The following is a 27874-nucleotide window of genomic DNA, read 5'->3' on the forward strand; positions in this document are numbered from 1 at the left end:
ACCCTGTGTGCCTCACAGGGAGCGTGCTGTCTCTCCCAGCACCACAGGGTTGGTACAGGATCACTGCCTGGTCCCTGTCGGACAACCTGAAAACATGACAGCAAGAGAAGGGGAGAGCAGAAAGGGGCACACAGCTAGCTTGGGGTCAGCCAGGAGGAGGAGAAGGATGACCCTGGTGGGCAGCGAAGCTGCAGGCAGCCGGGCCCATCCAATGAGAGCGCGATCGAGCAAAGGAAACTCGGGTAAAATTCTTATTGCCTTTATTCTGCCCATTGCCTCCCACAGTCCTGCGGCCAGCACACACCCACGCACGCATGCACACACTCACGCACACTCAGGCACGCTGGGAGTCTCTCCCTCGGCTCGGAGGAACCGGGCTGCAGTGAATCCTCAGGGAAAGGTGAGTGAGTCTTTTGGCAGCAATCACAGCGTGTGTCAGGAGCGGGCGGCGCCTGCTCCTTCTGCATAAAAGAGGAGGCTGGGGGAGGCGCGGCCCCCGGCGCAGCCCCCGCCCCAGCCCCGCTCTCCGGCCCTCGGGGGAGCGGCTGCCGTCCGTCGGTCCGGGGGCGGAGGGTCCCTGTGCAAACGTGCTGATGGCCTCGCTCTGCAGTCCAGAGCCGGCCAGGAGAACCAAGAGGGTAAGAGATGAGGAGCCGGGCACCTGGTCCCCCTCCCTCCCCTTTCTGCTCCCTCTTATCTTTTTTTTATATATCTCTTTTTTTTTCTTTTTTCTTTTGTTTTTTTTTTTTTTTTTTTTTTTTTGCCTAACTCCCTGCATAGTAAATCGGGTTCGGGTTCTGGCGTGCAAAGCCAAGAAAGGGAGCGAAGCCTTCCCTTCGGACACGTTCCAGTGCAGACCCTTGGGCGGAGGGCTTGCCAGGGCTGGAGAAGAGGAGTGATTGTCTGGGGCTGGTGGCCCCAGCCCTGTCGCTGGCTCAGCCTCCCCCGGCTGCTTCCACGTGGGGAACAGAGTTAGGGAAGGCTTCGGACATGTCTGACGGACTCGGCGGACGGGTCAACAGTCTGTGGCCTCGGGGAGGTGAGGGAAGTGAGGATTTGGGGGAAAACAGGGTGAAAAGAAATCCAAGAAGCAGAACAACTCTTCAAACCGATGAGCACCAAGACAGGGTGGGAAGTGGGATGTGCCATCTCTGTCCCATAATCCATCTTCAATATGAAGATGTGTTGCTGCCTCGCCATTCCAGGACAAGGGACGAAAAGCTGGGCTCCCTCAGCATGAGTGCCTTCGATCCAGGGAAGGGCGTCCCGTCCCATCCCGTCCCAGGCGACCGTCCGAGGCAGAGGAGCGCCGTGTGGAGGGGAAAACAGGAAGCTGGGCTGCACCGCAAACTGAACCTTTATGGCAGGTTCCCTTGGTCCGTTCCAATGCAGAGTCCCCTGTGGTCAAACCTGCACTGGGAGCGTCTGGTTCATCTGCAGCCTCATGTCCTGAATGCTGCTCAGGATCTTCTTCTGGTGCCCTGCTAGCGTCACCCCTATCCTCAGCAGGTCCCTGCAAGGAAAAGGTGACGACTCAGCCCCCAGCCACCAGCAACATCAACATGTGGCCCTGCCCCACTGGGGCAATGGATCTATCCATCATTACAGCCCTCTGCCAAGCTCCAGTGCTCCCTCTAACACCACAGGGGACCGGATGCTGAATCCTAAACCTGAACTCCCTTGGGATTGGATGCTGAATCCCAGTCCTTAATTCAGCCCACCACACACTCAGGTGGGAGGAGGTGGCTGTCAGATAGGCAAGGGAGAGTGTGCAGCAGCCCCAGTCCCAGTTTGCTCCCTCCTCCCCTCCAAGCAGGGACTTACTCTGCAGTCATCTGTGCCACCAAGTCGAAGGAGGCAAACCCAGCATTGACGAAATTCTCCTTGTACCGTCCCATTTTGATGGCATCCAGCCAGTCTCCCACGGTGGTGAAGGTGGTGTAATCTGGGACAGTGCGGTCCAAGAGCGGCTGGGAGATGCTAAAGGGCAAGAGAGCCACAGGTCACAAGGAGCAGGGCACAGAGAGGTGTAACTGGAAGAAAGGGCTCCCCATTCTTATCCACTCCCTCCCACAGCTCTATTCCCAACCACTCCAGTGTTCCCAGGAACTGGGGTTAAGTGCTGGCTGGAAACAAGGATGTCACTGACCCAGACTGGACGCTGGCGATGACCTTCAGGCTGGCAGCATTGCGGATGAGCTTGTCCAGCGTGTTGACAATCTGTGCAAATTTGGGCCTCAGGTTGCGGTCCCGCACCCAGCAGTCCAGCATCAGCTGGTGCAGTGCAGTGGGGCAGTCCATGGGGGGTGGCAGGCGGTAGTCCTGCTCCACAGCATTGATCACCTGCAGAAAGATAGGTAGAGGCAGGTTGTGAGCCACCTGTGCTCCCACAGGCAGCCTACAGCTCCCGGTTCCCTACTCCCCAGAGAGCACTCACATCCTGGTTGGACATGTCCCAGTAAGGTCGCTCGCCGTAGGACATCACTTCCCACATGACAATGCCGTAGCTCCACACGTCGCTGGCTGAAGTGAATTTGCGGTAGGCGATGGCCTCAGGAGCTGTCCATCTGATCGGGATCTTGCCTCCCTGCACGGATACACAGCTCCATGATTAGTGCATCCCTGAGGTGTCTCCCCCCACCCCCAGATCCCAGATCCCTTGTGAGTGTCCTGTACCAGGGAGCTGGTGTAGGTGGGGTCGGCTGGGTCATCCTCCAGGAAGCGGGAGAGCCCGAAGTCAGACACTTTGCAGACCAAGTTGCTGTTGACCAGGATGTTGCGGGCAGCCAGATCCCGATGCACATAGTTCATCTCCGAAAGGTACTTCATGCCAGCGGCGATGCCTCGCATCATTCCCACCAGCTGGATGACTGTGAACTGCCCATCATTCAGCTGCCAGAGGAGAGATCAGAGGGGTTTGCAACACCCTGAACAGATTGAGGAAGGATCCCAGTGCGCTACCACCATCACCTTCTTCCTCCCTAGAGCCACCCCTCTTCTCCCACTCAGAGCTTAACCCTGGGACACCAGCATGACGATGCAGAGAGATGGAGAAGGGCTCAGAGCTGCTGCCCCCCATGCACTGCACCCCCCAGCCCAGGGCAGGAGGGGATGGATGCTCACCCGGAGGAAGGAGTCGAGCGCACAGTTCTCCATGAATTCTGTGATGATCATGACTGGGCGGCTCTTGGTCACCACGCCCTCCAGGTGGATGATGTTGGGGTGGTCGAACTGGCCCATGATGCTGGCCTCGCTCAGGAAGTCCCGCCGCTGCCGCTCTGTGTAGCCCACCTTCAGGGTCTTGATGGCCACGAAGATCTCGCGGCGGCCAGGCAGCTTCAGGCGCCCCCGGCACACCTCACCAAACTCCCCTGTAGTGGGAAGGAGAGAGGGGAGCAGCACAGTGAGCCACAGGCCAGGGTGAGAAGCAGCAGTCTCAGCAGCTGCTGTGCCCAGCCCCAGGACTTGCCTGCTCCAATGACCTCCTCAATTTTCACACAGGAGATGTCAATCTCTTTCGCGAATTCCCGGACAGCTTCGTTTGGGTCCTCGTAGGTGAAAGGGTCAATGTACACCTTCATCCCAGGGGTAACTGCAAGGACAGAAGCCATCACCAGGAGGGACACAGCAAGGGTGACAGATGTCAAGCCACTTGGCTGGCTGTCAGCCCACCCCTTGTTAGAAAAGGCTGCCCCTTTGCATGGGACAGGAATTGGGAGAGGGCAGCCAGAGTCCATTTGCTGGGCTCTCACACTCACCATATTGCTGCAGCTTCTCTGTGTACTCAGGGTCGGTGTTGTTGCGCTGCTTCCTGCCCAAAGGAGACGAGAGGAGGTGTTCAGTAACCATCCCTTTCCTGATGGGGCAAAGACATTCACTGCCAACTTCCAAATCCCAGCACAGAAAGCCTCTGCCAGAGAGCCTTCCCCCTGGCAGCCTGTGCACAAGAGGCATCCCTCCACCCGAGGTGCGATGGGAGGAGATGGCCTAGTTGTGTTGAGTGCATGGCAGGAGCCTGGGCAGAGCCCAGCTCCTGCTGGGGAAGCAAAGGCACAATCCTCCCACAGGACCCCTGCTCTGGGACCCACGTGTGGCTGGTGCAATCCTTCACTCTGTGACTGGAGCTGCCAGAGCTCTGCCCACAGGTGAAGGGGAAAGCTCTGTGGCAGACATGAGCAACCCCCAAACCCAGATTTGAAGCCCTCCTCCCTGAAAAGCCAGTACCTGAAGCAGACGATGGCAATCACCACCACCACAATGACGAACACCAGCCCTGCAGTGGCCGAGCCCACGATCAGAGGCAGCTCCTGGAAAGTCTTGCTGGTGGAACCTGATGGAGGGACAGGCAGGAATCGAGGTCAGGCTGGGAAAGGAGCAGACACGGGAGGGCTGGGTGATGGAGGCAGCCCAGTGCTGGTACCTACCGCCCTCGGCAGTGGTCTGGAACTCCGTGGGGAGGCTGTAGCGGCCGTACCCCGCCACGGTGCGCGCCCGCACCTGCACCATGTACCGAGCGTTGGCCTTCAGCCCGTCCAGCCGCACCGAGTTCTTCTGGCTGGTGACTGTGTTGGCGATGCCATCACTCTGGCCTTGCTGTAGGGGAGACATGAGTGTCACCTCTGTGAAGCCACCCTCCATTTGCTGGCTCCCACATGCCCCAGGAGCCAGGTTTGCAGGGACCCCCTATGCCATGGTGCTGATGGGAAGGGCTGGAGGAGGGAAAAGGCTGTTCCTGCTTTACCTTCTCTGAGTACTTGATCTCATAGTCCAGAATGATGCCGTTGGGTCTCTCTGGGGGAGTCCACGACAGTGTCATGCTGTTCCCAGTGCTGCTGTGCAGGTGCATCGTCGGTACGGCAGATGGGGCTAGGAAGGAGGGCAGGGAAAGAATGAGCCACCTGCACCAGGTTTCCACCTCCACCATCCCACACAGTGTAGGGAATGCTCTGCCTGTGACCTGCTTGGATAATCTTGGTGGAAAGGCATGGAAAAGCTCTGAGACTCATGGCCTCCCCCAAGTCTCCATAAGGAGGTGTGATCTCAGCACCAAGGGGAGCCTCAGAAATAGCACTGAAGTCATGCTTCACCCTATGCCTAGCTGCAGACTGGTCTGGGGAAGGCCCCTGCCAACCCAAACTGGGGCTCCCTCCCCTCCTCCATTTGCCAGGAGCTCTGTGCTCCACCCCAGCAGCAAGACCCGTGAAATCAGATCAGTGCGCAGTGGCTGGAGATTACCAGCACACTGGAGCGGGGCCAGAGCAGGAGGAAGGAGGGAATGGCAGAGCACTTGGCTGCCTGCAAAGGCTTGGGCTGGTGCTGAGCCTTCCCAGGCACACAGGAGAGAAATCTCATTTCCTTCCTCCTCCCCTCGCAGCAGGCACAGCATCTCTGGGGTAGGTCTAGAAGATCCAGAGCTCTCTGGAGCATCTGCCAGCCCTAGTCTTCTCCTCTTGCATGCATTTTGATCTCATCTCCTCTAGGGACATGCTTTAAACAGAGAGGAGAGTTTACCCAGGGGATCAGATGCAGGCCCAGAGAGCCAGTTAGGCAGCACCACAAAGGACTGCAGCCTCCCAGGCTGTCAGAAAGAAATCTCTGCTCCACTCTGCTCTGTGGAGGAGATACAGCCCCTGCTCCCTCGTGGCTCCACTGACCTGCCTGGTTGGTGGTGATGTTGACAGAGGCAAAATGGGGAGGGTAGGGACTCTTGTTGGAGATGCCGTTCACAGCCTGGATCTCGAAGGTGTACTGGGTGTGGGCCATCAGGTTGCTGATGTAGATGCGTCGCTCGGTGAGGCCGAGCTGGCGCGGCACGAACTCCACGTTGTCGTCGCAGCGGGTGCACAGGCGCCGCTCCACGCTGCATTTCTTGCAGATGACGTTGTAGAGCAGGTCATCCCTCCCGCCCGTGTCCTGCGGCTCGCTCCACTCCAGCACCAGCGACGTCTCGTTCACGTTGGAGATGACATTGCGGGGGGCTGAGGGGACACCTGCAGGGAAATGTGGGTGTCTTCACGTCCAGCCCTGCCTGGCATGGGCACAGCACATACCCCATCCCAGACACAGACCCCCTTCACCTCCACAGCCTCCCTTGCTCCCCTCCCTGCCCAGAGCAGGACTCACTGGTGCAGGCGCTGTCTGCAGGATCTGTGTCTGCCCGGAAAAAGCCGTTTCGACAAGTGCAGACCATTGCTGCTCCAGAGGTGGTCCGGCTGTTGGGAGGACAGGGAGAGCAGGGACCTTCCCCTTGCTTAGATTTGAAGGTTCCTGGGCCGCACGCTGGAGGAAAGAAAACCAGACCAGAGTTATAAAGTGAACCCAGAAAACATTCACTGCTCCCACCATAGCTGGGCAGACTCCTCCTCACTGCCCTGCCAAATCTTTGATCAGTGGATTGAAGACCTCAGGCCTCCTACAAGCCTTTCCACTGCCATCAGCCATGCCCAGGGAATCATGGCTGGGAATAGTGAGAAAAGTGGGCTGCTGGAAGCACCAGATGGCTCAGGCACAGCTCTGCCAGGAAATGCTGGGCTCCAGCAGCAGGTCCAAGGTAATTGGAGGTGGGAAGAGTTGGTCACCATCAGCAGTATGGGGGGCAGAGCAATTCCATCCAGAGCTCCTCAGTTATGATTCTTCACTGGCCTTCCTAAGGGTCTTACCATACTCCCTTACCATACTCCCTTCTCCCTTCTGGGGAAACACGGCTGGGAAGGAAAGAACTCCTTTACAGCCCCTACGAGAGGCCTCCACCACCCAAAATCAGCCACTCAGCCCCAAACCTTCCGCCTCAGGCTCTTGAGCCACTTCTCAGTCCCGGGGCGGTGGCACCTCACGAGGTCGGCTCAAGTGGAGCGCTAAGCGAGATGAAAACATTCCTGCAGGTCCTTGGCTGAAGAGCTGCTTCAGCATCACTGCCACCTCCCTCCTCCGCTTCCGATCAGGGCCCTTCAAGGAGCCACGAGTCCTGGGATACGGCCCCACTGGCACCACAAGGTGTTTGTTTGTAATGAAGGGCACGTGAAAGGTTTAACAGCACTTGAGCCGAGGAGCAGAGCGGCCTCGGGAAGCTGACCCACACCTCGAAATAGCCTGATTTATCACACTGCTGCCCAAGGAAGCGGATTCTGTGCTCTGTGTTTGCAGCCGGATGAGGTGAGAGAGCCACTGGCGCCGGCTCTGTTCAGCATCACCCTGTTTGCTACAGCTGGGGCAGCATCAGCACCGATGGCCCTGAAGGAGGGCACATCCTCCTCGCTCTACCATGTTAGGGAAGCTCCCAGGGCAGGTAACCCTGCCACGCCAGCCACACATCATCCTGAAAACAGCAGGAGGTTTCCTGGTGCTTCACCAGGCTGTGCCAAGTGGAAGTTTCCTGCTATGAGGCATCTCCCGACACCCTCTGTGGAAGTTTTCCGGCTGGTTGTGGCCCCACATGGGGCGTGGAGTGCTGTGAGTCACACGCTGCCAGGCCGGCCCCGCAGGGACCCGCACACAGCTCAGGTGCTGTCCTGGGTTTGTCCAGGCACCAAGCAGCAGCAAGCCCAAGGGAGAAGCCCCGCTCCTGTGCAGTGCTGCTGGCCAGGGGGCTGTGAGAGCAGCCCTTGCAGAGACAGCCGCCTGCTCTCCCGCCCCTCTGCCTGGATGGGTGTCAGGAGCTGCTTCCTGCTCCCAGGGTGTGAGCCTTCCAGCAGTGAGACTCTTCTTTGGTCAAAACAGGACTGACTACATGGCTCTACTAACTCCACTCCTTGACCTGAGTTCACCCAGCCTCTGGGCCTTCCCTTTGGAAATGAAAGCTTTGCCCGTCCCGACTGTGCAGGCTGGAAGGCAAAGCAGTGCACAGATCTGCTCCTTGGCAAGCAATGGGAAGCCAGCAGGTCCAGGGCTTCTGTGTCCCCAGCCTGGGACAGCCAGGCCGCTAGAAAATGTGTCTTTATGTGGACAGCAGAGGCCCAGAGGTCGCAGAGAAGCCTTGGCATAGGCAGACGCACCCCAGCTGGAGTCCCGGGCGGCTCAAACTGGGTGGATGCAGATTCACACATAAGGAACCAGATTGTTGAGGAATGAGAGATGACTGAAACCTCTTGGACAGGAATGCTCTGGGCTCAGAAAGCTGCCAAACATGCTTTGGTTATGGAGAGGAGCCCAGATCCATCAGGGACAAAACCCCCTGAACAGGCTTGTTGAGGGGAGAGTGAAGCCGGAGCAACCAGAGCTTGTGTGAAGCTGACAGCCCAAGCATGGCATGGCAGCCAAGGACAGCCAGGGGCTTGCAAAGGATGCAGGAGGACATTTGGTCTCCAGCACACGAAGTGCCAGCCGGTGCCCAGTGGGTTACGGGCACGAAGGTGACAGTGGCCTCCCAGACACAGGAGGAAGGGACAGGCAGAGCCGCCCTTCAGCAGCTCCTGCCACCCCTGAGCAGTGCCCAGTGCAGGCACAAGGGGTGAAGGCCTTTTCTTTGCATCCTTATGCCATCCTGGCAGGAGGGGGATGAGCCAGGAACCAGCCCTGTTAAGAAGGGGAAGAGCAGCAGAGGCACTGAGGCCCAGATGCACTCCAGTGTGTAGATTTCCAACTCTGCTTAATAAATCAGAGCATAAAGACCTCGGTGGCAGTGTGACAGCTCTCAGCCGCCACATTTGAAGGCAGTAACCGAGCTGAAAGCTGATCCCAGGTCCCTGGTGGATAAGCCGCTGTGTCATCTCTTCTCTGCAAGAAACTGCCTGTACAACAACCACTGTCTTGGCCGGCACGCTGCGGAACGAGCCTGGGAGCTCTGGAGTGGGAACGTGACTCCATCCAGCCGGAGCTGGGAAGCCAGGCTCCCTTCTCCCTGCCGAGAGCTTTGCATAAGCACTTTTCCTGCTGAAGTGTCCTCAAATAAAATAACAACTCTGAACCTCTGCACACAGATCACATCTCCTGGTGCTGTGCTGCGGTCACTTCTGGGGAGAACATGACAGTCAGTGACAGCCACAGGATAACAGGTCAGGGAACCGAAGCGGAGAGGAGCTGCTGGTTTGATGGCAGGGAGAGGCAGCCTGGCCTGACAGTGGGGATCAGCCACAGAGGGGATTTGTGTGGGGCGTGGGAGGGAGAAGGACAGCAACAGAGCCCTGCTGTAAAGCTGCCCCTGCACCCCTATGGGGCATCACACTCCTGGCATGGCAAACGCGGCCATCCGGCTCTGGCAGCCCCTCCAGGATTTTCATCAGCCACCCTCCTCCAGGGCCTGATCCTGTCTCAAAAAGCTGCAGCACAGAGCTGGGGGAAGAGGGGGGTACTACTCCTAAATACTATCTCCACCGTGGCGAATAAAGTTCAAGGAAGGGAGCTGAAAAAAATACTGAAATAAAACCCTTCTGCCAGCAGCAGAGAGCAGTGACTCATCCCGTAGGCAGCCTCCATTATCGCATGGGATGCAGGCAAGCAGCAGTGAACCACTGTGCATCCCCAAAACTCTGGGGTCCCCTCCCCTTGGAAAGGCAGGGATTGCCACGACACACTGGAAAAAAACAGCCCCAAACTACCGTGTTTCATGTTTCAACCGCTTCCCATTCACACTACAATATTCCAGCATCCTTCCAGCTATTTCTCTCCCTGTAGGATTGAAGCAGGACGCCTCGCCTGAGCCTAGATAAATTAAACTGATCATATCCCTTTGCCCATCAACCCTGTAATTTCTTTAGAGGCAGCAGTCAGGTTTGTTCGGGACGATCTGTGCTTTATGAACCTGCACAGCTCGCTCCCTTCTCGCTGTCGTAAGTGGCTACAGATGGAGCAGAGCTGTGGAAGCAACAGCCTGGCTACAGCCGAGGCGGTAACTCTGTTTTTAAGTCTCTCTTAAAAGGCAGTTATTTAAAATAAAGTAAAATAATCACCCTTTGGGTGAAAATATTTCACACTAGCGCAGTCCAAAAGTGAATGGAGTAAATCTGAAGGGAGAGAAGGGAGAGAGTCTTTGGGGGTTTGAAGTGGCATCCAAGGAACAGGCAAGAAAACAATTTTTTTCTTTTTTTTTTTTAAGAAAAGAAAAAAAAAAATCAATAAGCAAAGCTGCCTCTTGAGCCACAGTGGGTCACAGGCAGGACGGCAGGGGCAGATTTCCTCGACTGTGTTACAAGTAACCCATTGTGGAGCTGCCTGGCTGTAAACCGGCAGCTCTCCCTGCCTTCCCTGCTGCTGCCTTTGATCTGGAATCCCGGGCAATTAATCCCAGGCAGTTTCACTTCCTGGGTTTCATGCAGCAAGCCCATGTTGCAATGCAAAGCTGCAAACAGTTGGCAAGTGCAATGCTTGCTTGGCAATTTTTTTTTTTTTATTTAATTCAGGGTGATGTTTTCATTAGTCACTGATTGCAAGGGAAATTTATTTTTGCAAAAATTCTGATTTTGGCCCCAGCTTGACCTGCGCTCACCTACTGATTGTGCCAAATGTTCAGTGCCTGGTGCCTCGAGAAAAGAAACATCAATAAGGCTGAGAAATGGGTCTCAGGAAGGTGTAATGTCATGCTGGACACTGTCACCCCCAGTGCTCCTACAGTTTGGGTATCTATGGACTGCACCACACAGACTCAGCTCCCCTCCCAGGTGGGGTGCAGGCTCAGGGGGCACTGTGGTCCTCCTCCCAAGCAGAGGGGACATGCAAGGAGGGGGCTCATTGCTCACCCTGGCACAGCAGCCTTTCTGCCTTTGTGTGAAGCCAGCAACACAAAGGTGCAAATTCCAACAAATCCATCAGATTTGGAGGAGGAGCATTTTTGGGGAGCCCCTTGACAGCAAATGCCCTGAACTGTTTGGGTGCCTCCTAATGTAAAGGAGAAGGGATGGGGCTGGGGAAAAACTAAACCCCAGGGGCTGCAGGGTGTGGGGTGTGAGTGCTGTGCACCCCAGCCCATGGAGGCATGCGGGAGCCTTTGCTCCCCTCCCTGGCCAGCAGCTCCTTCTTGTCCTCCAAGAGCTGCCTCTGCAGCTCTGCGTGGCAGGGAGTGTGTGGGAAGCGGCACAACCCCCAGAAGGGCCGTGTGCTAATTAAATAAAGATAATGAGGCTGAGAATGAGATGCCAAATCAATGCTGTGGCAACTCAGGAGTAGAGCGCCAGGTACCAGCCTGGCGGATCGCCTTACAAAGCACGCCAAAGAAACTGTCTTCAGTCGGGCAGGATGAGCCCTCTACTCCCGAGGGACTGGGATACAAGCTGCATTGTAACAGGTCTGAATGTGAGCTCTAATCTTGGCTTGGATGGAGATAAAGAGGAGGAGGAGGAGGAGGAGGTCTTCAAAGGCCACTGAAAGTCTGGGAAAAGGGAGAGATTTACAACAGGGCTTATCCCATCTAAGCAGTAACTGGGTATTGTTATTTATTAAAATGCCATCTGGCACTCTGGAGTGCTGCTCGCCTGCACGGTGAAGCCCCTGCGGGCTCCCTGGGGCAGGAGTGATGAAACCCCAGCTTTGGGGGGCTGCACCACACCTCTGCCCACAACACCGGCTCCGAGACTTCTTGGGGGTGCTGGACTGTGGAAATGGGCTAAGGGAACACCCAGCCAAGAGGAGAAAAGGAGCTGCAGCTTCAGCTTCTCCCAGCCCTTCTTCAGCTGTTTCCACTTAAAACACACGATCATATGGCGGAAAATCTGATCCTAGAGGCGCAGTGCAACTTTCCCAGAGAAACGTGAGGACACCGCCGCTGCTGCCCAGCAAGGAGGCAGGCTGCTGGATGGAGACGTGCCCGTGGCCCAGCGTGGCTTCCCTGCCTGCTGCAGCAGAAGCTGGGCCTTGGTGGGAAATCAAAGGCGCTGGGAAAGGTGCCACATGGGGGTCTGTCCAGTTTGGGGATGTGGAGATGGGACCTTGCCCAGGCTCCTGAGCCTAATCTGAGGAGCTCTGTCCTGCCTTGGGATGCCCCCTCTCAGCACATGCCTGGTACTGGCTGGAAACTGTCACCTTGTGCACAAACCCCACTCTGCTGGGAAAGAGCCAACGTCGTGTATGGTCTAAGATCTCCCAGTCCAAGCAAGAAGGAAAGCAGCTACCCATAAGCATGGACCTCATGTGGAGTGTGGATGGATGCCTGGCACTGGTGTCCATCAGCTCAGGAGGAGCCAGACTGGTGCTCACAAGACTGATGCAGGGGCTGTGGCACTGAAGTCAGAGCAGTGCTGGAGGCTCTGGATCCCCGACAGAGCTGCGGCCCTGTGGAGACTGACCTCTCCCTGCCCAGCCACAGCAGCACAGCTGTCAGCCACCCTGCTCCCACAGCCAGCGGGGAGGCCAGCCTGGCCCGAGCCCCACGTCACAGGCCATCCCAAATCACACAGCCCCTGCCAAGAGCAAAGGGCTGGCGCCAAGCATCCCGTCATGGGCCAGCACAAGGCATCCAGGGCTGGGGGCCCCGCCAGCATCCCGCTCCCTGTGCAATGCCTGCAGCCAAGGGGAACAGCAACCTCTCTGCCCTAAACCCCAGCCACCCCAGGGCAGGGTCCTCCCTGCCAGAGACAGCTCACAAGAAAAAAATCACCCTAAGGGAATGCAACATTCATCCAGACAGATTTTTCCTTACCAACAAACCCGAACTGGGGTTAAACAGCAACACCAAAGCTATCGTGGGAGAGCATGGCAGCTGCAGGACTCACACAGAGCTATCTTGCTGCTAGGGCGGCTCTCCATCCCCAACATCTCCATGTGCAGGATATGTTTCCTTCCCTTCCAGCAAGAACAAGGAGCTTCAGATCCGCTGCCTTCGTGCTGGTCCCTACCATCCCTGCTGCAAGCTTTCAGCACTGGCAGGGGGAGCATGCATCAGCATGGCTTCTCCCACAGGGGAGCCCTGCTCACCACCAGGGCTTCTGAACAAGCCTCCGCACAAGCAGCGTGAAATCACACTTGCCAAGAACAATCACTCGGCCCAGCCACAAGCACTGCAGGAGGGAGAGAGGGAAGACGCTGGATACAGCAGCAGCGATGAGAGAGAGGTTTTGGTAATGCTCAGGGGCTTAAATGTGCTGGATCCCTGCTGAGGACCATGCCTTGAGCTGCAGCTCTGTGCAAGGAGATGCATCCCACAGAGGGTAGCACTGCTGGTTGTCCACCAGTGTGTCCTAGCAGACATTGCATGAGACAAGACCACAAAGGTTTTAAGGCTTTGGTGTCAAACTGCAGACCAGTCCTCTGAGATGTCACCCTGCTCACTCATCAGGGAAAAGCCTCCAAAACCAGACTGAGCTCAACGCAAAATCACCTCCTTCACATCAATGCACCCATGGGGACAAAAGCCACGATCACTCTGCCATGCACATACCTTGGCACTGGGTATCCTTCATGGTGGGCTCATATCCAGCAGCACACGTACACGCTCCCACGGGTACCATCCACTCGCCGTCGCCGTTGCAGTACAGCTTGAGGGGCACAGACACCTCCACTGCATTGGGGATGCAGGTGCCCGGGGCGATGACCAGGGAAGTGGGCTCGGCCCCCGTTAGAGTCTCCGGGAAGATAGCAAAGCCAGCAATGGTGTTGGAGCATTTCTTGTAGAAAGCCCGGACGGAGATGAGGGACATGCAGGCTCCCAGGTCTTGGAAGGCAAGGTAAAAACCATTCTTGGAGAGAGGGCCAAAGCTGCGCACCTTGGTGTTCACGCGGCCAGACTCCAGCTTGGAGAAGCTCTCATCTGGGGCAATTGTATCCACTTTGATATAGGGGTTCTCCATCCAGAAAGGGCTGTTTGCAGAGGCAGAATCCGTATCTGACTCGTAATAGAAGAGGTTGAAGGTCTCTTTGCAGGAGCCAGGGATGTTGGGGATGCTGTTGCAGTCCCGCACAGTGAACTTCAGCTCCACGTAGACACGCTGGACGTCCTGGCGCTGGATGAATTTGGTACGAAGCCAGTTGTTCTGGTTGGCCTCCCGTACGTTGCACACCTGGTACGTGCGGATAGGGTTCATGGCCTCGTCATAACCACTGACTTCTTCCCACTGTGATTGAGAGGGAAAGGGTTAGATCCCCAGCCAGGGACAACAGTGCTACGGACACATCGTGAATGGCACAGGGTGGGGGGGAACAGGCAACAGTCAACAGGGAAGAGCAGCAGCTACACCTTCACCTGTCACAACCCTCCTGGTCATCACATTGACTAAGAGCAACCCAGGCCAGGGACCATGACACTCCCACTCCACTGGCACGGAGTCAAGAGGAGATGGTTTCACAAGGCAAGGATATGCACAGGAGGAAAGGAGAAAGATGCAGCCAGCTTCACAAAGGCAGTGGTGAGCAACCATGATTCCCATGGGGCCAGGGCCAGCTCTGCCCTCGATTCCCATGGGGCCAGGGCCAGCTCTGCCCTTTGGAAGTCAGGACCAGGGCTGGTTCTAAACTTACCCCTGTCTCCGGATGAGTTGTCCATGCCAACTCAGAGGTCACCCACTTTGTGTCCATCAGGGTCTCTGGAGAGAAAGGAAGGAGAAAAAGAAATAATTGGAGATGAAGGCCAAGATTAGAGGGGAAAAAAACCAGGAGGAGTGGGGGAGAGGAGAGCTGAGCCTGACATTTCTGTGGAAAACAGCAACTTGGGGGGTGAGACATGGTGGGAGGAGGGGGGAGCGGCGCAGACAGACTCCAGATTTCTCTTCTCCTGTCAAGAGAACAGGAAGAGCGAGGCGTCCCTGGAGAGCTGTGCTGGAGGAGGCAAGCGGCAGGACGAGGAGCTGGCCAGGTGGCAAGGGGGAGATGGGGACAAGCTGCCATCCCCAGCCACTAGCACAGCCAAACATGTCCCCCAGGCAGTGCAGGGGTGCCAAAGGAGGAAGACCGGGGCGCCCCTGTCCGCACCCTCCCCCTCTGCTTTGGCAGGGCGCGTATTTAATGTGGCTGGGGTTGAAAGGGCCCGTTCCCATGACAGGGCGGTGCGGGCCAGGCAGGTTTATCCAGAGGAGGAGGGACTGGCAGGCTGCTCTCCCAGAGACGCCCCACATCACTCATTTTACAAGAGGGGAGAAGAATTTGACCGTCTGGCCAACATTCCTGGAGCAGACTACAAGACAAACCACCCCGGCAGCATTCCCCAAACAGCCCCAGCCCCAGCCTTGGGGGAGCGAGACGCTTGTCTGGGAAGAGCTGCAATTGCAGGCAGCTGTCGCTAATCCCAGGCAGAGCCGCGTGGCTCCGCGCGAGCACCACGCGCAAAAAAGCAGCAGTGAAACACAACCATGAGAGCACACTGACATGCTCAGGGGCCAACTGCCCCTCTGTGAGCTGCTGGCCTGTGAGCTTTGCTCCAGGGATGGCCCTTAGGCTGTTTGGAGGGGAGCAGGCACCCCAGCACCCTGAGGTCCTCTGGACCTTCTTTTGCCTAGGGGGAGTTTGGTGGAAGGGGGATGCAAATGCCTGGAGACCCTGGTGTGCTCAGGGGGGCTCTGCTGCCTGCACCGAGCAGGACCCAGGACCAGGGCCAAAACACCTCCCTGATGAGGGCATCCCCCTCCCCAGCCACAAGTATGGCCCCATGTGAAACCCTGTGCAGCTCCCCAGGCACTGCCTGCCCATCCATCCATCCATCCATCCATCCATCCATCCATCCATCCATCCATCCATCCACTTCTCAGCCCACCCGGGCTCAGGAGGAAGGGCAGGGAGCCATGGCTCTCCTAGATCCAGCAGCGGGCTGGGAACTGCTCACTCTCACCAACTGGGGCACAAGGACCTGCCAGGGCAGCTCAGCTGTGCCAGCCATGGCTCAGCCCCACAGCAAGAGGCAGTTTCAGCTTCTTTCCTTCCAGCCCAGGAAAACCCCAGGCTGACCTAGGCAGGGAGGAAGTGTGGAGGAGGAAGGAAGCATTCACGCATGGCAGGGTTTCGGATGAAGCCTGACTGGAGGTAAACACCTTCTTCCCGTGTCCCACCCCGGCGAGACCCGGCAGCAGCTCTCAGGCCAGCACCCACAGGCAGGCTGGCAGCACAGGCTGTGGGTGCCACCACGGCACAGATAAACAAGCACGTCTGGGGACACGTGGGCTCCCTGACCTGCCTTGTGGCTTGCCAGGTTCCCAGCTGGGTCAGCGAGCTTGCTTCTCGCCCAGGCTGTTCTCCCAGAGCAAACACAAACACAGTCCCATTGTGGCCTGGTGGCACTAGTAGTGGGCATGGCACTGGGGACAGAGGGAGGAAAACCTTTCATGGTGCCACTCCCCATTGGTAGAGGTGCAGAAGGGCAGCATCTACATCAGACATCAATGCAGAGATGGCTGCTGGGCAGGGGTTATTTGCTGTTTCTCAAGAACACAAACTAGGGGCATCTGGCAAAAAAAGGGAGAGAAGGAAGAAGCCCTCTGTCAAGCAGGTAATGCAGGAAGGGTGGGACACAGGATGGGCAGAATGGCTCTGTGCACCCATAAGGCAGCTTCTGCTCAGTCCCAAGGCACTACCTGCCCAGGGGACACAGCAAGCCACCATCTCTCTCCCTTCCCATTTCCCACACCATCAGTTACTGAACCCCAGCAGGATTGCAAGTGTGGCTTTGCGCAGCCACAAGACCAAGGAGACACTGCTGCGCTTCCCAGACCCCTGCATGGTGGGCAGGCAGTGCCAGATGATGGGGGAGCAGGTTCCAGGAGGGGGCTGCCCACACCTCTGCGAGGGACAGGCCCCGCGCTGGCTGCCCTAATAAGGGCACAGCGGTGCTGAGGGCCCAGACACGCCGCGCTGGCAGCGAGCAGAGCCAAGCGTGTGCTCAGCGCTCACAGTGCGGGGCTGCCAACTCCCGGGGCAGAGACTCTGCGGGTCCAGCCAGCGCAGGGCCAGCTGGGGGAGTTTCTGCAGGAGGAGCGGGGAAGGGATGCCCTGCGCTCTCAGGGCTGGGGCTGCTGATGGATGAGCGGCTGTGGCGGTGAGTCAGGCTGGGGAGATGGGGATCTGGGTGGCAGGGTGTGCCCGCAAATAGAGTGACACAAGGATGCTGTGGCAAGCCACAGCATAGCATGGACTGACCAGACCATGGTGGGTGTTTGCTTCCCAAACCTGTCCAGGGGATGCGGGAACTCTCCTGCACAGCAGCAGGCTCCACGTAGGAAGCCCTTGCCATGGCAGCTGTCCCCTCCAGCAGCGTCCTTCCCCTTGAGTGTCGGCCGTGGGCAGAACCTCAGCTTGGACAGGAGGCTCGCTGCCTGCATCCTAATTTGGCAGCATCTGCCATCTGACCAGCAGAGGAGAGAAAAACTGACAGAGCCAAGCCGGCTGTTGGCGTGAGAGCCACGTAAACCACACAGAGAGAGCGGGGAGGGGAAATAATAATCATAAAAAAATATTCACTGAGCAACTCAGCTAAAGGAAGCAGGCTGAGCACAGAGGGCAGAGGGGGTTTCCTGCAGCCACGGGAGTGACCCAGGTGGGGTCAGTGGAGCCTCCCAGACCGCTGCAGCCTGCCATTGTGAAGGTTGTAGTTGGAAGGCCCTATGGGCTGCTGTGCTGCAGGGTCCAGGGGCTGGTGGCATACGCTGAGCTGAGCTGCAGAAACTGCTCCGAGCCCTTAAAGGTGCCACAGAGCTCTCACAGTGACCTGGCCCTAAACCTGGTCCTCTCTCCCAAAAACACTGGGGCACACCAAGCGCTGGTCCCCCATGAAAGGGCATGTGAGAGGGCATGTTTGGGCTGGGGAGCCCAAGCACTGGGCTTCAGTGGTTCAGGATCAAGCAGCTGCTCTCTTCCTCCGGCCCATGGTGCCAGAGGGGGGCTGAGAGGTGTCACTGGTGATTTCCCAGTGTGGTTCAGGTTTGCAGGTGCTGTGGAGGGACGTGAACGGCGTCAGGGCTGGCTGAACAGTGAGTCAAAGCCACTTCAATCCCGCACAGCACAGCAAGAGCCTGGTCCCATTAGTCAACGGGAAATTGGCTCCCAATTTTGCCGGCTTGGGAAGTCACCCTAAGGCCTGCTTTATCACTGTCTGCAGCGCTGGGAGTTGTCCTCTCTTTACCTTCAGCTGGGCAAAATCAAGGCAAGGAGAAGGAGCCCAACTATGCTCAGCAAGTGCAGCCACCAGGCTTGACTCCACACAGAAGCAGAAGTCCCAAGGCAGAGTGGGATCCCAGGACAGGGAAAGATTCTTACTCCTTGGACAGGGCTGTGAGCATCGTTCTGGCTGCCTCCTCCCTGGCCTGCACGTCTCCTCCCAAGCACACCCTGAGCTGCAAAGACGAGCAGTCCCCTACCAGCAGCCCTCCCATCACCTCCACAGAGGCCCAGCAGTTCACTAGGTGTTTGAAGCCCTGGCAAGGACCCATCTGGAGCCGGGGACCTCTCTCTCGCGGTGCTGAGGCTCAGGAATGCGGCATGCATGGTCTGAGGCCAGCGAAAACGTTTGAACTCCCCCCTTAAGAGGCCCAGAGAGCCCGTCTCGCGCTGTTGAGCGGCAGACGCGCGCGGCAGCGATGGCTGAGCCAGAAAAGGGGGGGAAATATCAAAATTCTTTCAAGATGAAGCCACTGGGGAAGACTCAATCCTCTCCACCAGTAAGCTCCACTTTGAACGCTTTCCCCTTAGAATACGTGGACTGATGGCTTTTTTCAGGATACACTGGCAATATAAGATGCCAGCTCTTTGGCCCGATGAGGAGAAGGCAGCTCATGCAAGTCCAGAGCATCCTGGAAGAAGGCAAGGGAGAAGAGTTAGTGAAGACACCCACGCAGCCTTGCTGCAAACAGAGGAACCTGTTCTGCAACGTGCCCATGCTCTCTGTGAGCTATGCACACCATGGCACCGTGTCTGCAGGAGCTCAGCAAAGGGCAAGTGGCCTGGACCAGCCTTATGTGGCCCCTTGCCCCACACTGAGCTCCTGCAGATGCCATCAATGGCTGGACCATTTGCCCCAGGATATGGCTTGGCTTCCACCATGGTGGCTGCTAAGAGTGGTGCCAGGTGCCTTTTTTCCCCCTCACTGCCATGCTTTTCTCCTCTGGAAGGAAAGCTAGCTTGTTTAGAGATGCACTTTTAATCTTTGAGACTGCCTGCTATTCAAAAAGCAACCATAAGGGGCATCTCTGCATATTTTAATTTCTTTCTCAGTTTTGAAGATAATTACACCAGGAGTGAGTGGCCTTGCGTGCTCCCCATTCAAGCACCTATCGGTACAATTAATCCCAGCACTGTTCTGAGCAGCGGCACAAAGGGCCTTTGGTGTAAGGTCCTTTATCTGGGAACAAAGAGCTGCCTGTGGGAGAGAACCTGAGGTTGCACTTTTCCCGCTGACAAGCGTTCCGTACACAAAAGCTGAGCCACAGGAGCGCCCTGTGAGCACGTCAGGTCTGGGAGACCCCGCAACACGTTTTCTTGAAGCATGTGGCTCACTCAGATCCCTCCTCCTCCTCCTGGAGGGTTCTTCCCCTGCTGACCCCAGCTAAACCCTGTAGCCATCCTGCTCCCAGGCAGGGGATGTCCCTGCTCCAAGGCCAGGGGACTCCCCATGCTGCCGGCATTTGGGAAGCTCTCCCGTCCAGCTCAGCCCACGTGCACCATGGATGGAGCACAGCACAGACAGAGCTCTGGAGCACAGGAGGTGGCGTGCTGGGAGGTTTCGGCACTTGGCAGCCCCTTGTGCCGGAGCTGCACTGCAGGGAGGAGAGGCTCTTGCTGATGCAGCCAAGAGCCAGGAGAGCAGGGAGGAAAGGAAGGCTGCAGCCAGCGTGGGAGGTATCAGGCAGGGAACCAGCAGGCACCCTCGGTGGTCAGGGGGTACCCGCAGTGGAGGTGCCAGGCATGGGGTTTGTGAGCCTGGGGAAGGTTCTGGCAGGAACTATTTGCTAGTTCTCTCTGCAGGGATGGGGCTGGCAGCACTGCCAGCATGCTGAACAAGTCACATGCCCTCATTCTCCCCCAGGAATCCCATCTCTGCCAGGGACCCCTTGCACACCCCCTAGTGCCCAGCACAAGGCCAGGGGGCTGTGCTGGTCCCACCCTTGCCCTCCCCGACTGTCAGGCCGGGCAGGCCAGGCAGTGCGGTTCAGCCCAAGGGAAGGGCTGGAGCACTCCCTATCACCGCCCACGCTGGGAACCTGTCCTTATGACAAGCAGGGCGCCTGCTGCTCCCCAGCGCCGAGGGGGGAGACGCGAGGCTGCCGTGGGAGCTGGCCCCTCACCCCAGCCCTCGCCAGGGGCCCTGACCCACATGCCCACCGACGTCCACTTGTCCCAGGTCCAAGGCAAGCCAGCAACTTGTCAATGAGCTGGGAACAAAGGGAAGAGAGGAGGGGAAGAAAGAAAAAAAGGGGCCTGTATCACAGCTGTGGCCCTTCATGCCAAGGGCGTTTGGCCCATCATCAAAGGGGATTGGATTTGCTGAGGCAAATGATGACACATCCACTTCAAGCGGGGCAGGTTCTGCCTGCTGCTGGAGGCGAGCCATCGCAGTGAAGAAGTACTGTGGGCACTTAATAATAGACTCATTATTTCTGCATTATGGCAGGGCCCAGAGGCCCAAACTGAGATTAAGGCCCCTCTGCGCATGCAGGGCACATGCACACACCAAGCCAGGCAGCCCCTGCCCAGAGAGCCCAGTCAGAGGTGGGCAGCACTGCCAGTCCTGGTATCATTCACCACTGCCAGCTCCAGCCCTGCCAGAACCATGGTAAGCTCACAGCAGGGCCCATAACTCCAATTCCGACGATGCTCCAAGGATGCATCCTTCATTTCCCAATCCCACACCTACATGGGGTATTAACCTCAAGCCAGGAGACAGTCCCATGGCTCTGAGCCACTGGCCTACTGCATCTCTCTCACAGTCCTCCCCATCCAATCCCAATGTCCTGCCCCTTCTGCACTGGCCAGATCCAGATTCCAGATGACTGGGAGCTGCCTGGCACATGGGGTGGAGGGGGACAGGAATGCTCCCTCCATCCAGCCCTGCCCGGTGACCAGCCCACCATCCACTAGCTGGCTGGAGAGGGTTTTCCGGCCACGTGCTCCTCACCAGGAGCTGTTTCCTGATGGCTGCAAGACAGACTGAAGCATGTGAGAGAGGACAGGTGCCAGCTCTGCAAAAGGCAGATCAAGTGGCAGTGGCTGGGATGCAGGGAGGGATGGGTGCTCCCTCCCGCCTGGTCACGCACTGGATCAAGGCAGGAAGAATGGAATTCTGTCATTTTATGAGCAGAGCCATGCCAGGCTGGGCTCCAGCATCTGCCAGCATCACACTATGTGCACCCCCTTCTAAACCACAGCACTTGGAGCCTCGGACTTTTGCAGGATGGCAGCTTCTGCCCTCCAGCTGCACGCCAAGGACACGTGCAGCCCGCTGCCCAAAGCTTGCTGGGTCCTGCTGCCAGGCCCTGGTCCTGCAGAAAGGCTGTACCAACACTGGGAGAAAACGGGAGCCAGCTGCCTGAGCCCAGCCCTGCACTGCAATTACTGTTCTATTAATACCACGGGGATTTCGGATGTCAGAGCCCAGCATGCTACACCAGGGTCAGCCTGGCCAAGGAAGAGCTGCCATCCCTGCCCATGTGGTGGATGTGGATGTGCCCTGGTACTTGCTGCTTCAGCCTGCCTAGGGGGAAAAGATGCTTTTGCTGTGCCAGGCTGTGTGCAAAGGGGAATGAACAAATCCCACAGACAGCCTCTCAGCCTTGCTTGCTGCCAGACTGCCCACTTGGGACAGGAATGTCCCTGCCTGGTCCAGGGGAAGGGGCTGCCCTCTGCAGCTCTCTGCCATATGGGCAATGTGACCAGCTGTGCCAGGCAGACAGGAGCTCTAGGGCCAGCAGGCAGGACAGATTTATAGGTCGCCATCCCCAGCAGGAATGGCCATGCTGCCGTCCTCTGCTGCCACAGAAATAACTCATCTGATCAGAGGATGCCAGACCTGTTCGAGCCACAAATGCCATTGACTAGGACACGGGCAGCAAATCAGCCTGCAAAGCCACCCTTGTTTCCAGAACATGTTATGATGGGGACACTCCTGCCACTTCTCTCTGTGACCCCACTGCCCTGTGGCCATGGTTTCATGGGGCAGGTGTCCCCAGGGGGCCACCAAGCTGAGCTGGGCCATTATGGGCGGATGGAGAGGCCCGAAGACCCCAGGGGACCCAAGAAAAGGCGGTCGGTACTGCAGGCCTGCCTCCGCAGGGCAACTGCTTGCGTCAGGCTGAGATCCAAAAGGCCCCTCTCTCCCTCCAGCTCCATTTTTTTTCCAGGTTGTACTTTTGGAAAGTGCCCAGAGAAAGAGTAATGATATTTAAAAGAAAAAAAACAACCACCCCTTCCCCAAAAAAGGTTACTCCGTGCACATCCAAAGACTCGCCCCACAGACGGGTAGCTTGGCTGCCAAGCTCCATCCCATCCCGGCAGCGCAGAGTGGGAGTTTCTGCCAAGATCTCCCTCCTCTCTACTGCCTGGGGCAGTTACCCAAATCTCCGCGCTGCTCTCTGCTCACTTCCTCAGCTCTCTGAGAGCACCAAGCCCATCTGGAACTGCTTAAACCCAAATACTGCCCCCCCCCTCCCTCCTCCACCTCCCCCACCCCCAAAGTCAGATTCTTCCAAAGTTAAAACAAGCACAGAGTCAGGAGGGGGTGCCGGGCCGGGCTGACTCGCTCCTTCATTTCGGTTTAATTTCTGGGGAACTAGAATAAATCTGTTCCTGGCGATCGTTCAAGCCCTGCACATTTTTCTCATTAATAAAAAAAGGCCTTGGATAGCACGCCGCGTGTGCGTGCCCCCCTCCCTGCGGGGTCCCCCTGCGCCCCAGCCCGTGCTGGGCAGGCACTGAGTACCTGAGAGACGCAGCACTGGGCTCAGGGGACATGGGGACAACAGCGTCCCTTCCCTGGGACAGGGATGGATTTGCGCAACAGCCACACCTCACAGAGGAACAGGGAGGCTCAAATCCCCCTGCAGCAGCTGCTGGGCAGGAGAATCTTGGGGGAGGGCTCCCCTGGGAGGGGACATCCCGCTGCCCACCCCTGCAGCCCCCGCAGGGCCCCCGGGGCATTCCTGGGGAGGGGGCCCAGAAACAGGTGTTTGTCAACAGCTTCTGCCACATGCATGAGAAACGCCAGGCCCCGCAGCGCAGCGGGGCTTAGCAATGGGCAAAAATAAAATAAAGAGAACCCCCCAGCAAAATCCTCCCCCTGTCCCAGCCAGGGACCCTCAGCCAGCACACGCTGGCACGTGTGTGGAGAGCGGCCATGGGCCGGTGCTCGGCCCTGCGCTGTGCTCCAGCCTCTTCTCAAGATGGCTCCCGCTCCTCTTCAGCGGGGCGGCCATGCGAGGACAGCACTGGGCTTGCTACCTCCCGGCTCAGGCAGCACAGGCTGGAGGGCCGAGCTGCGCCGAGGGGAATGTGGGCACCAGAGGAGGGATGCAGCCCCTCTGGGAGTGGTGGTGGCACTGTGGGAAAGGCATGTGACCCTCCAGAAAGGGGATGTTGCCCCTCTCCCAAGCTCAGCGCCATGACTGCTCTGTGGCAATGCTGAGGGTGGGTGACAATGGTCCCCAGGCGCAGAAGGATGAGGCTTCACCAACAGTGCCAAGCCTGTCCCGTCACAGGCAGGATGCCCACCTGCCTTCCCTACAAAATGGCTCCCACTTGAGGCTCAGCTCTGCGAGGGAACAGCCCATGCCCCACAGCCAGCACCGCCCAGCCAGAGCACAGGGCTGGGTTTGGAGCAACAACAACAACAAAAATGCAATAAAAAAAACCAAAACATGACTTCAAATGGGACGGTCCCAGTCGGGTGGGAGTGTCACTGCAACAGGCTGCCTGGCCTTCAAGATGGCAGCCCATCCCTTGGGGCATGGGGCTCTGCCTGGCTCTGCAAGGAGATTCCTGCCCATGGAGGGGCACCACCATCCCCCAAACGCTTCATGGGAACATGCTGGACCCAGAAACAACAGCAGCTCATTATGGTTTCAACCACTGAGAAGCTTGCGGCAATGGCAACCACCAGCTCCACCGCAGCCCTTGGGCAGAGTCCCCCTTTCCCAGGGTTCTCCTCCGGGGGAGGCTGACACCCACCCTGTGGTCTGCACCAGCTGGGAATGGGGATTCCGACCCCGGGGCCACCCCAGCACCCTTCCCCCAGCGCGGCTCCCAGGCGGAGACGCTTAATCCCGACAAACCAGTTTGACTCAGCACAACAGGAACAGCTACAATTTTAAAAACATGCAAGTCTGTGATTCAGATTGCTGGGGCTGTTTTAATTAAACGCCAAGCTCCTCTGCTCCAGCGGCAGCAGCAAACGGCTCACGGAAAGAAAATGCAACAAACTGGTTTCCCCAAATATCTCTTGCAGTAAGTCATCATAACAAAACAAGGAGTTTCGGTTCATTCCTTAAAAACCAGAGGCCGCTATTCCCAATTGCAAGGGCTGGGCAGGCATGGCCTGGCAGCCACAGCCTTGCTGTACAGTGAGGGAGAAATGTGGGGCTGCAAACAGATCCCGGTGCTCCAAGTTTTCCCTCTCCCCAGCTCTCCGCATGCTCCGCCTGACACAAAGGAAAGCCCTTCTCCTCCCCTCCCCGGCAGCACGGACGGCAAGGCTTCCTCGAGCGCAGCTTTTACTGAGGAACAGGAGATTTAATGAATCCAGCAAGTGTTGCAGAGCCCCACGATCCCCTTTCCCTCACAGCCCTACCCCAAGCACCCATAAAACAGCAGGGCCAACTTCACCCATTGCCCGACCAAGAAACATGCCATTTCTGTGAAAAGTAATTAAACAGAAAGCAAATCTCTCTGCCAAGAAAATACCTGGCAGCTCCAGCAAAGGGGTCAATTAAGCAGGGGTTTGTCGGTGCAGAGAGGAGCGTGGTCAATCTGTGTGACACCCAGTGGGGTCTGGGGGGTGTCACTGGGCAGAGCCGGTGAAGAAAATCCCCCTTAGAAATCTTGCTGCTTTGTGGGGTTTGGGTATTTCACTAGAACCCAAGTCTGCTCAGGACTATGTGCAACAAACTACAGTGCTTCTGCATGGGAGTTCACAGGGAAGCACGTGGGAAACTCCAAGTTTAAATGGATTCCTGAATCTGGAGAGGCTGCTCAGAGCAGGAACAGCCTGGGAGAGTGGCTCCTAGGGAGAGCAGGTCCCTGTCCCAGCCTACCCGCACCCCCAGGGCGACAGGCAGATCCAGTCTGTGGCTGTCCACGCTCCCTTGGGCCAGGGTGTTTTGAAGCCTGGGGTTTTAGCCCTGGATGGTCGGCAAGGGCCCGGAACACAGCACATTCCCCACGCTGTTCCACCGCGTCCGCTCCCCACAGGGCCTCTGCTCCCACAGCCCCGCTGGGACAAACTTCTCAGCCCAAACCCCTGTGCTGGAGAAAGGATCCGCTGTTGCCCCTGGATAGAGCATTCCTTCTGCAGCCGGCCCGGGGACTGCTGAACCGGAGAAGAAAAACACATTGTGACTTCAAACAGACCCAGAGCACTTACAGGATCTGGAGAGAAACCATTTTCTCCTCGGCAGCACAAAGCCCTCACTGAGCTGCTGCCGAGCGCGGCTTTTCTCCTCCACCCCCGTGGGGCCTTGTAAAGAAACCCAACTCCCCGCCATCCCCTGGGGAATGGGGAGCGCCATCCAGCCCCAAAGCCCCCTGCCCTTCCAGCCCGGCACTAGCCACAAGCCTGGCCCTTTGCACCTCGGAGGGGACGGTAAAGTGGCCGGGTCTGGGGACTGCTCGCTGCTGTTGTCTGCAGGACGTGCGTACAGATTTATGGCCACGCCAGATTTATGATCAGCACTAAAATATCCAAACAAACGTGCACATGAGATTTACAGTAACCTCTGGAACGCGCCAGTCCCCGTCAGGAAGCAGCGGTGAGCGTGGACAGAAATGCCAAACGTAGCAGAAGAGCGGGAGCGGGAGCTCGCTGACCCTGATGCGAGCAGCGGCTTCCCTAAGCCGCAGAGGCAGAAGCCTCTCCAGTCCAGCTGCAACTTTCCCTCCAGCTCAAACAAGAGAAAAGGGAAAAAAAATAATTAAAAAAAAAAAAAGACGAAGAAAAAAAAAAGGAGAAAATCCCACGGGGAATCGGGGCCAGCCCAAAAACTGCTGGGCAGCTGCCAGCCAGCCCTGAAGTGGTCCCACCAGGCTGGCACCCAGCTGGGCCCTGACCTCTCAGACGGTACGTTCAGCCCCTGACCCCTCCACACATTTGGGAAGCTGAAAAAACCCAGTGACTCCTCAGCAGGGCCTGTTTATTTTCTCTCCATCCGACTCGTTGCACTGCTCCATCCCCAGACGGCAGTGGGGGAGAGGCAGGAGGGACTGTCCCCAGGTGATACACACCGGTGCTGCCAGCCCCCACGCCATCTATCCTTCCCAAATTCCTAAACCGCTGATGGGAAGCAGGTTGCGAGAGGCTAGCTGCAAGCGTGGGGCCCCGCCGGGCTCCCTGCCCATAACTTCATCCCCCGGCACCTCTCCAGAAGGCAGGGATGCCCAGGCGGGTGCACCCCATCCCGCGAGGGCGGAGTGCCGGGCGCTTCTCCCTTCCCCTCCAGCCGCGGGGTTCCTGCTGAGCCGGGAGCTCACGGACCCGGCAGGCCCACAGCTCTGATTCCTACAGCCTGCAAAGGACGAGGGGTTTAAATTTTTTTTTCCTTTTAAAGAAAAAACAAAAAAATCGCACGGAGCGAGGATGAAAAGGAACGTGGACAACAAGCAGCCCCCAAACTTTCTACAAAGCCCAAAGCTAGAGGAAAGACGTCCCCCAGGCACCGCAGCGGGGGAGGGCTCCTGCCCACGGCCACCCCCGGCGCCGCGGCCCGAACCTCGCAACGCGGGGCGACGGCAGCGGGAGCCCGAAGCACGACTCCGCCTGCGAGCAGCCCCGTCGCCCCCTGCCCGGGCACGGCACCCACAGCTCCGCTCCGATGGGTGATCTCCCTTCCCTTCCGTCCCTCCCTCGCCAGCCCCCTCCCGCCGCTCCACCAGAGGGTTCGGTTACCGGACACCGGAACGCCGCCGCCCCGGCACTCCGGCTGGAGCCTCACACACTTTTTGCCGAGACAAAAACCCGTCCGGGCCCTCTCCTCCTTCTCTCCGGTGCGACCCGCCTTGCCCGCTCGGGAACCCCCGGTACCCAGTGGGGCCAAAAGCCTCTTTCCTCGTCAAAGCTGCGAGCGCAGCGGCGCTGCCCCGCGGACCGGGGCTCACTTTCCAAGGGGGAGAGAATTACTCCCCGTTCTATTCCCAACTCCATCGGAGCTCGAGGGTGGGCGAGCCGCGGAGCGCAGACCCGCTCGGGGATAGATGCGGCACGCGTGGCCACTCGCCCCGGAGGTCCCACGCTGGAGCCTCGGGGGTTAAGGCAGCGGGCGCGGCGAGCCCTGCCGGGGAAGGGATGGAGCCGGACACGGCACACGGACACTCCTTCCGCGGCCCCACCAGTTCTGGCACGCCAAGAGCTTCCACTGAAAGAAATATTAATTTTCCAGCCCTCTCGGTCGTGGCGAAAAGCCTCGAAACGTGAACCGAGTATCCAAAGAGGCGCCGCTCCCTGCCAGCAGCCGCCGGCCGCGGATGCCGCGGCTCTGCCGTGCCGGGCTCGGTTCCACGGGGCGTTGACTCTGAAACCTACTGAGGGCGGCTGAGCGCTGGGAGCGGGACTGCGGCGAGCGCTCCGCGGGTACAACCGGGCATCCGCGGCTCGACGGCCAGTCGCGCTGAGCCACGACGGGCCTGGGACATCCCGGAGGATGCGTGCACCCGTGCGCGGTCGCTCGGGCCCCGGTGCGGCGGACGGGCACGCCCGCCCGGTACTCACCCTCCAGAGCGCGGCGGCCACCGGGGAGCAGCAGGAGCAGCAGAAGGGGGAGCAGCGGCGGCGGCGGCGGGGGGGCCCCCGGGCGGGCCGCGGCCATAGCGGGGGCGGTGCGGGCGGCCCCGCCGGGCA

General features: G+C 58.2%; 1 protein-coding gene across 2 annotated transcripts; it reads right to left on the reverse strand.

Annotated features, from left to right (window-relative positions):
* Window positions 1–245: 245 nt before the first annotated feature.
* EPHB3 (EPH receptor B3) lies at window positions 246–27874 on the reverse strand. Of its 2 annotated transcripts, none has more exons than XM_064720601.1 (16): window positions 27746–27874; window positions 14380–14444; window positions 13304–13976; window positions 6124–6279; window positions 5655–5990; window positions 4742–4866; window positions 4425–4593; window positions 4225–4330; window positions 3759–3811; window positions 3470–3592; window positions 3124–3371; window positions 2677–2892; window positions 2438–2587; window positions 2150–2343; window positions 1825–1980; window positions 246–1513 (listed from the first exon to the last, which is right to left on the reverse strand). In XM_064720601.1, the coding sequence occupies exons 1-16, from the start codon at window positions 27840–27842 to the stop codon at window positions 1405–1407; spliced, it is 2976 nt and encodes a 991-aa protein (XP_064576671.1). In that variant the 5' UTR covers window positions 27843–27874; the 3' UTR covers window positions 246–1404. The 2 variants fall into 2 exon arrangements, with proteins under 2 accessions (XP_064576671.1, XP_064576670.1); XM_064720600.1 differs by having other exon boundaries at window positions 3759–3856.

Source organism: Zonotrichia leucophrys, chromosome 9 (assembly GCF_028769735.1).
Source record: "Zonotrichia leucophrys gambelii isolate GWCS_2022_RI chromosome 9, RI_Zleu_2.0, whole genome shotgun sequence".
Taxonomy (NCBI): domain Eukaryota; kingdom Metazoa; phylum Chordata; class Aves; order Passeriformes; family Passerellidae; genus Zonotrichia; species Zonotrichia leucophrys.

Bases quoted from the DNA above. Each gene is read 5' to 3' on its own strand.
- EPHB3 (XM_064720600.1), bottom strand. From the start codon at position 27,842: ATGGCCGCGGCCCGCCCGGGGGCCCCCCCGCCGCCGCCGCCGCTGCTC. The intron at 3,857-4,224 runs GTACTGGCTTTT...TTGCCCCATCAG, and splicing joins ATTGCCATCGTCTGCTTCAG to GAAAGGGATGGTTACTGAAC. The intron at 2,588-2,676 runs GTACAGGACACT...GTATCCGTGCAG, and splicing joins CCACCTACACCAGCTCCCTG to GGAGGCAAGATCCCGATCAG.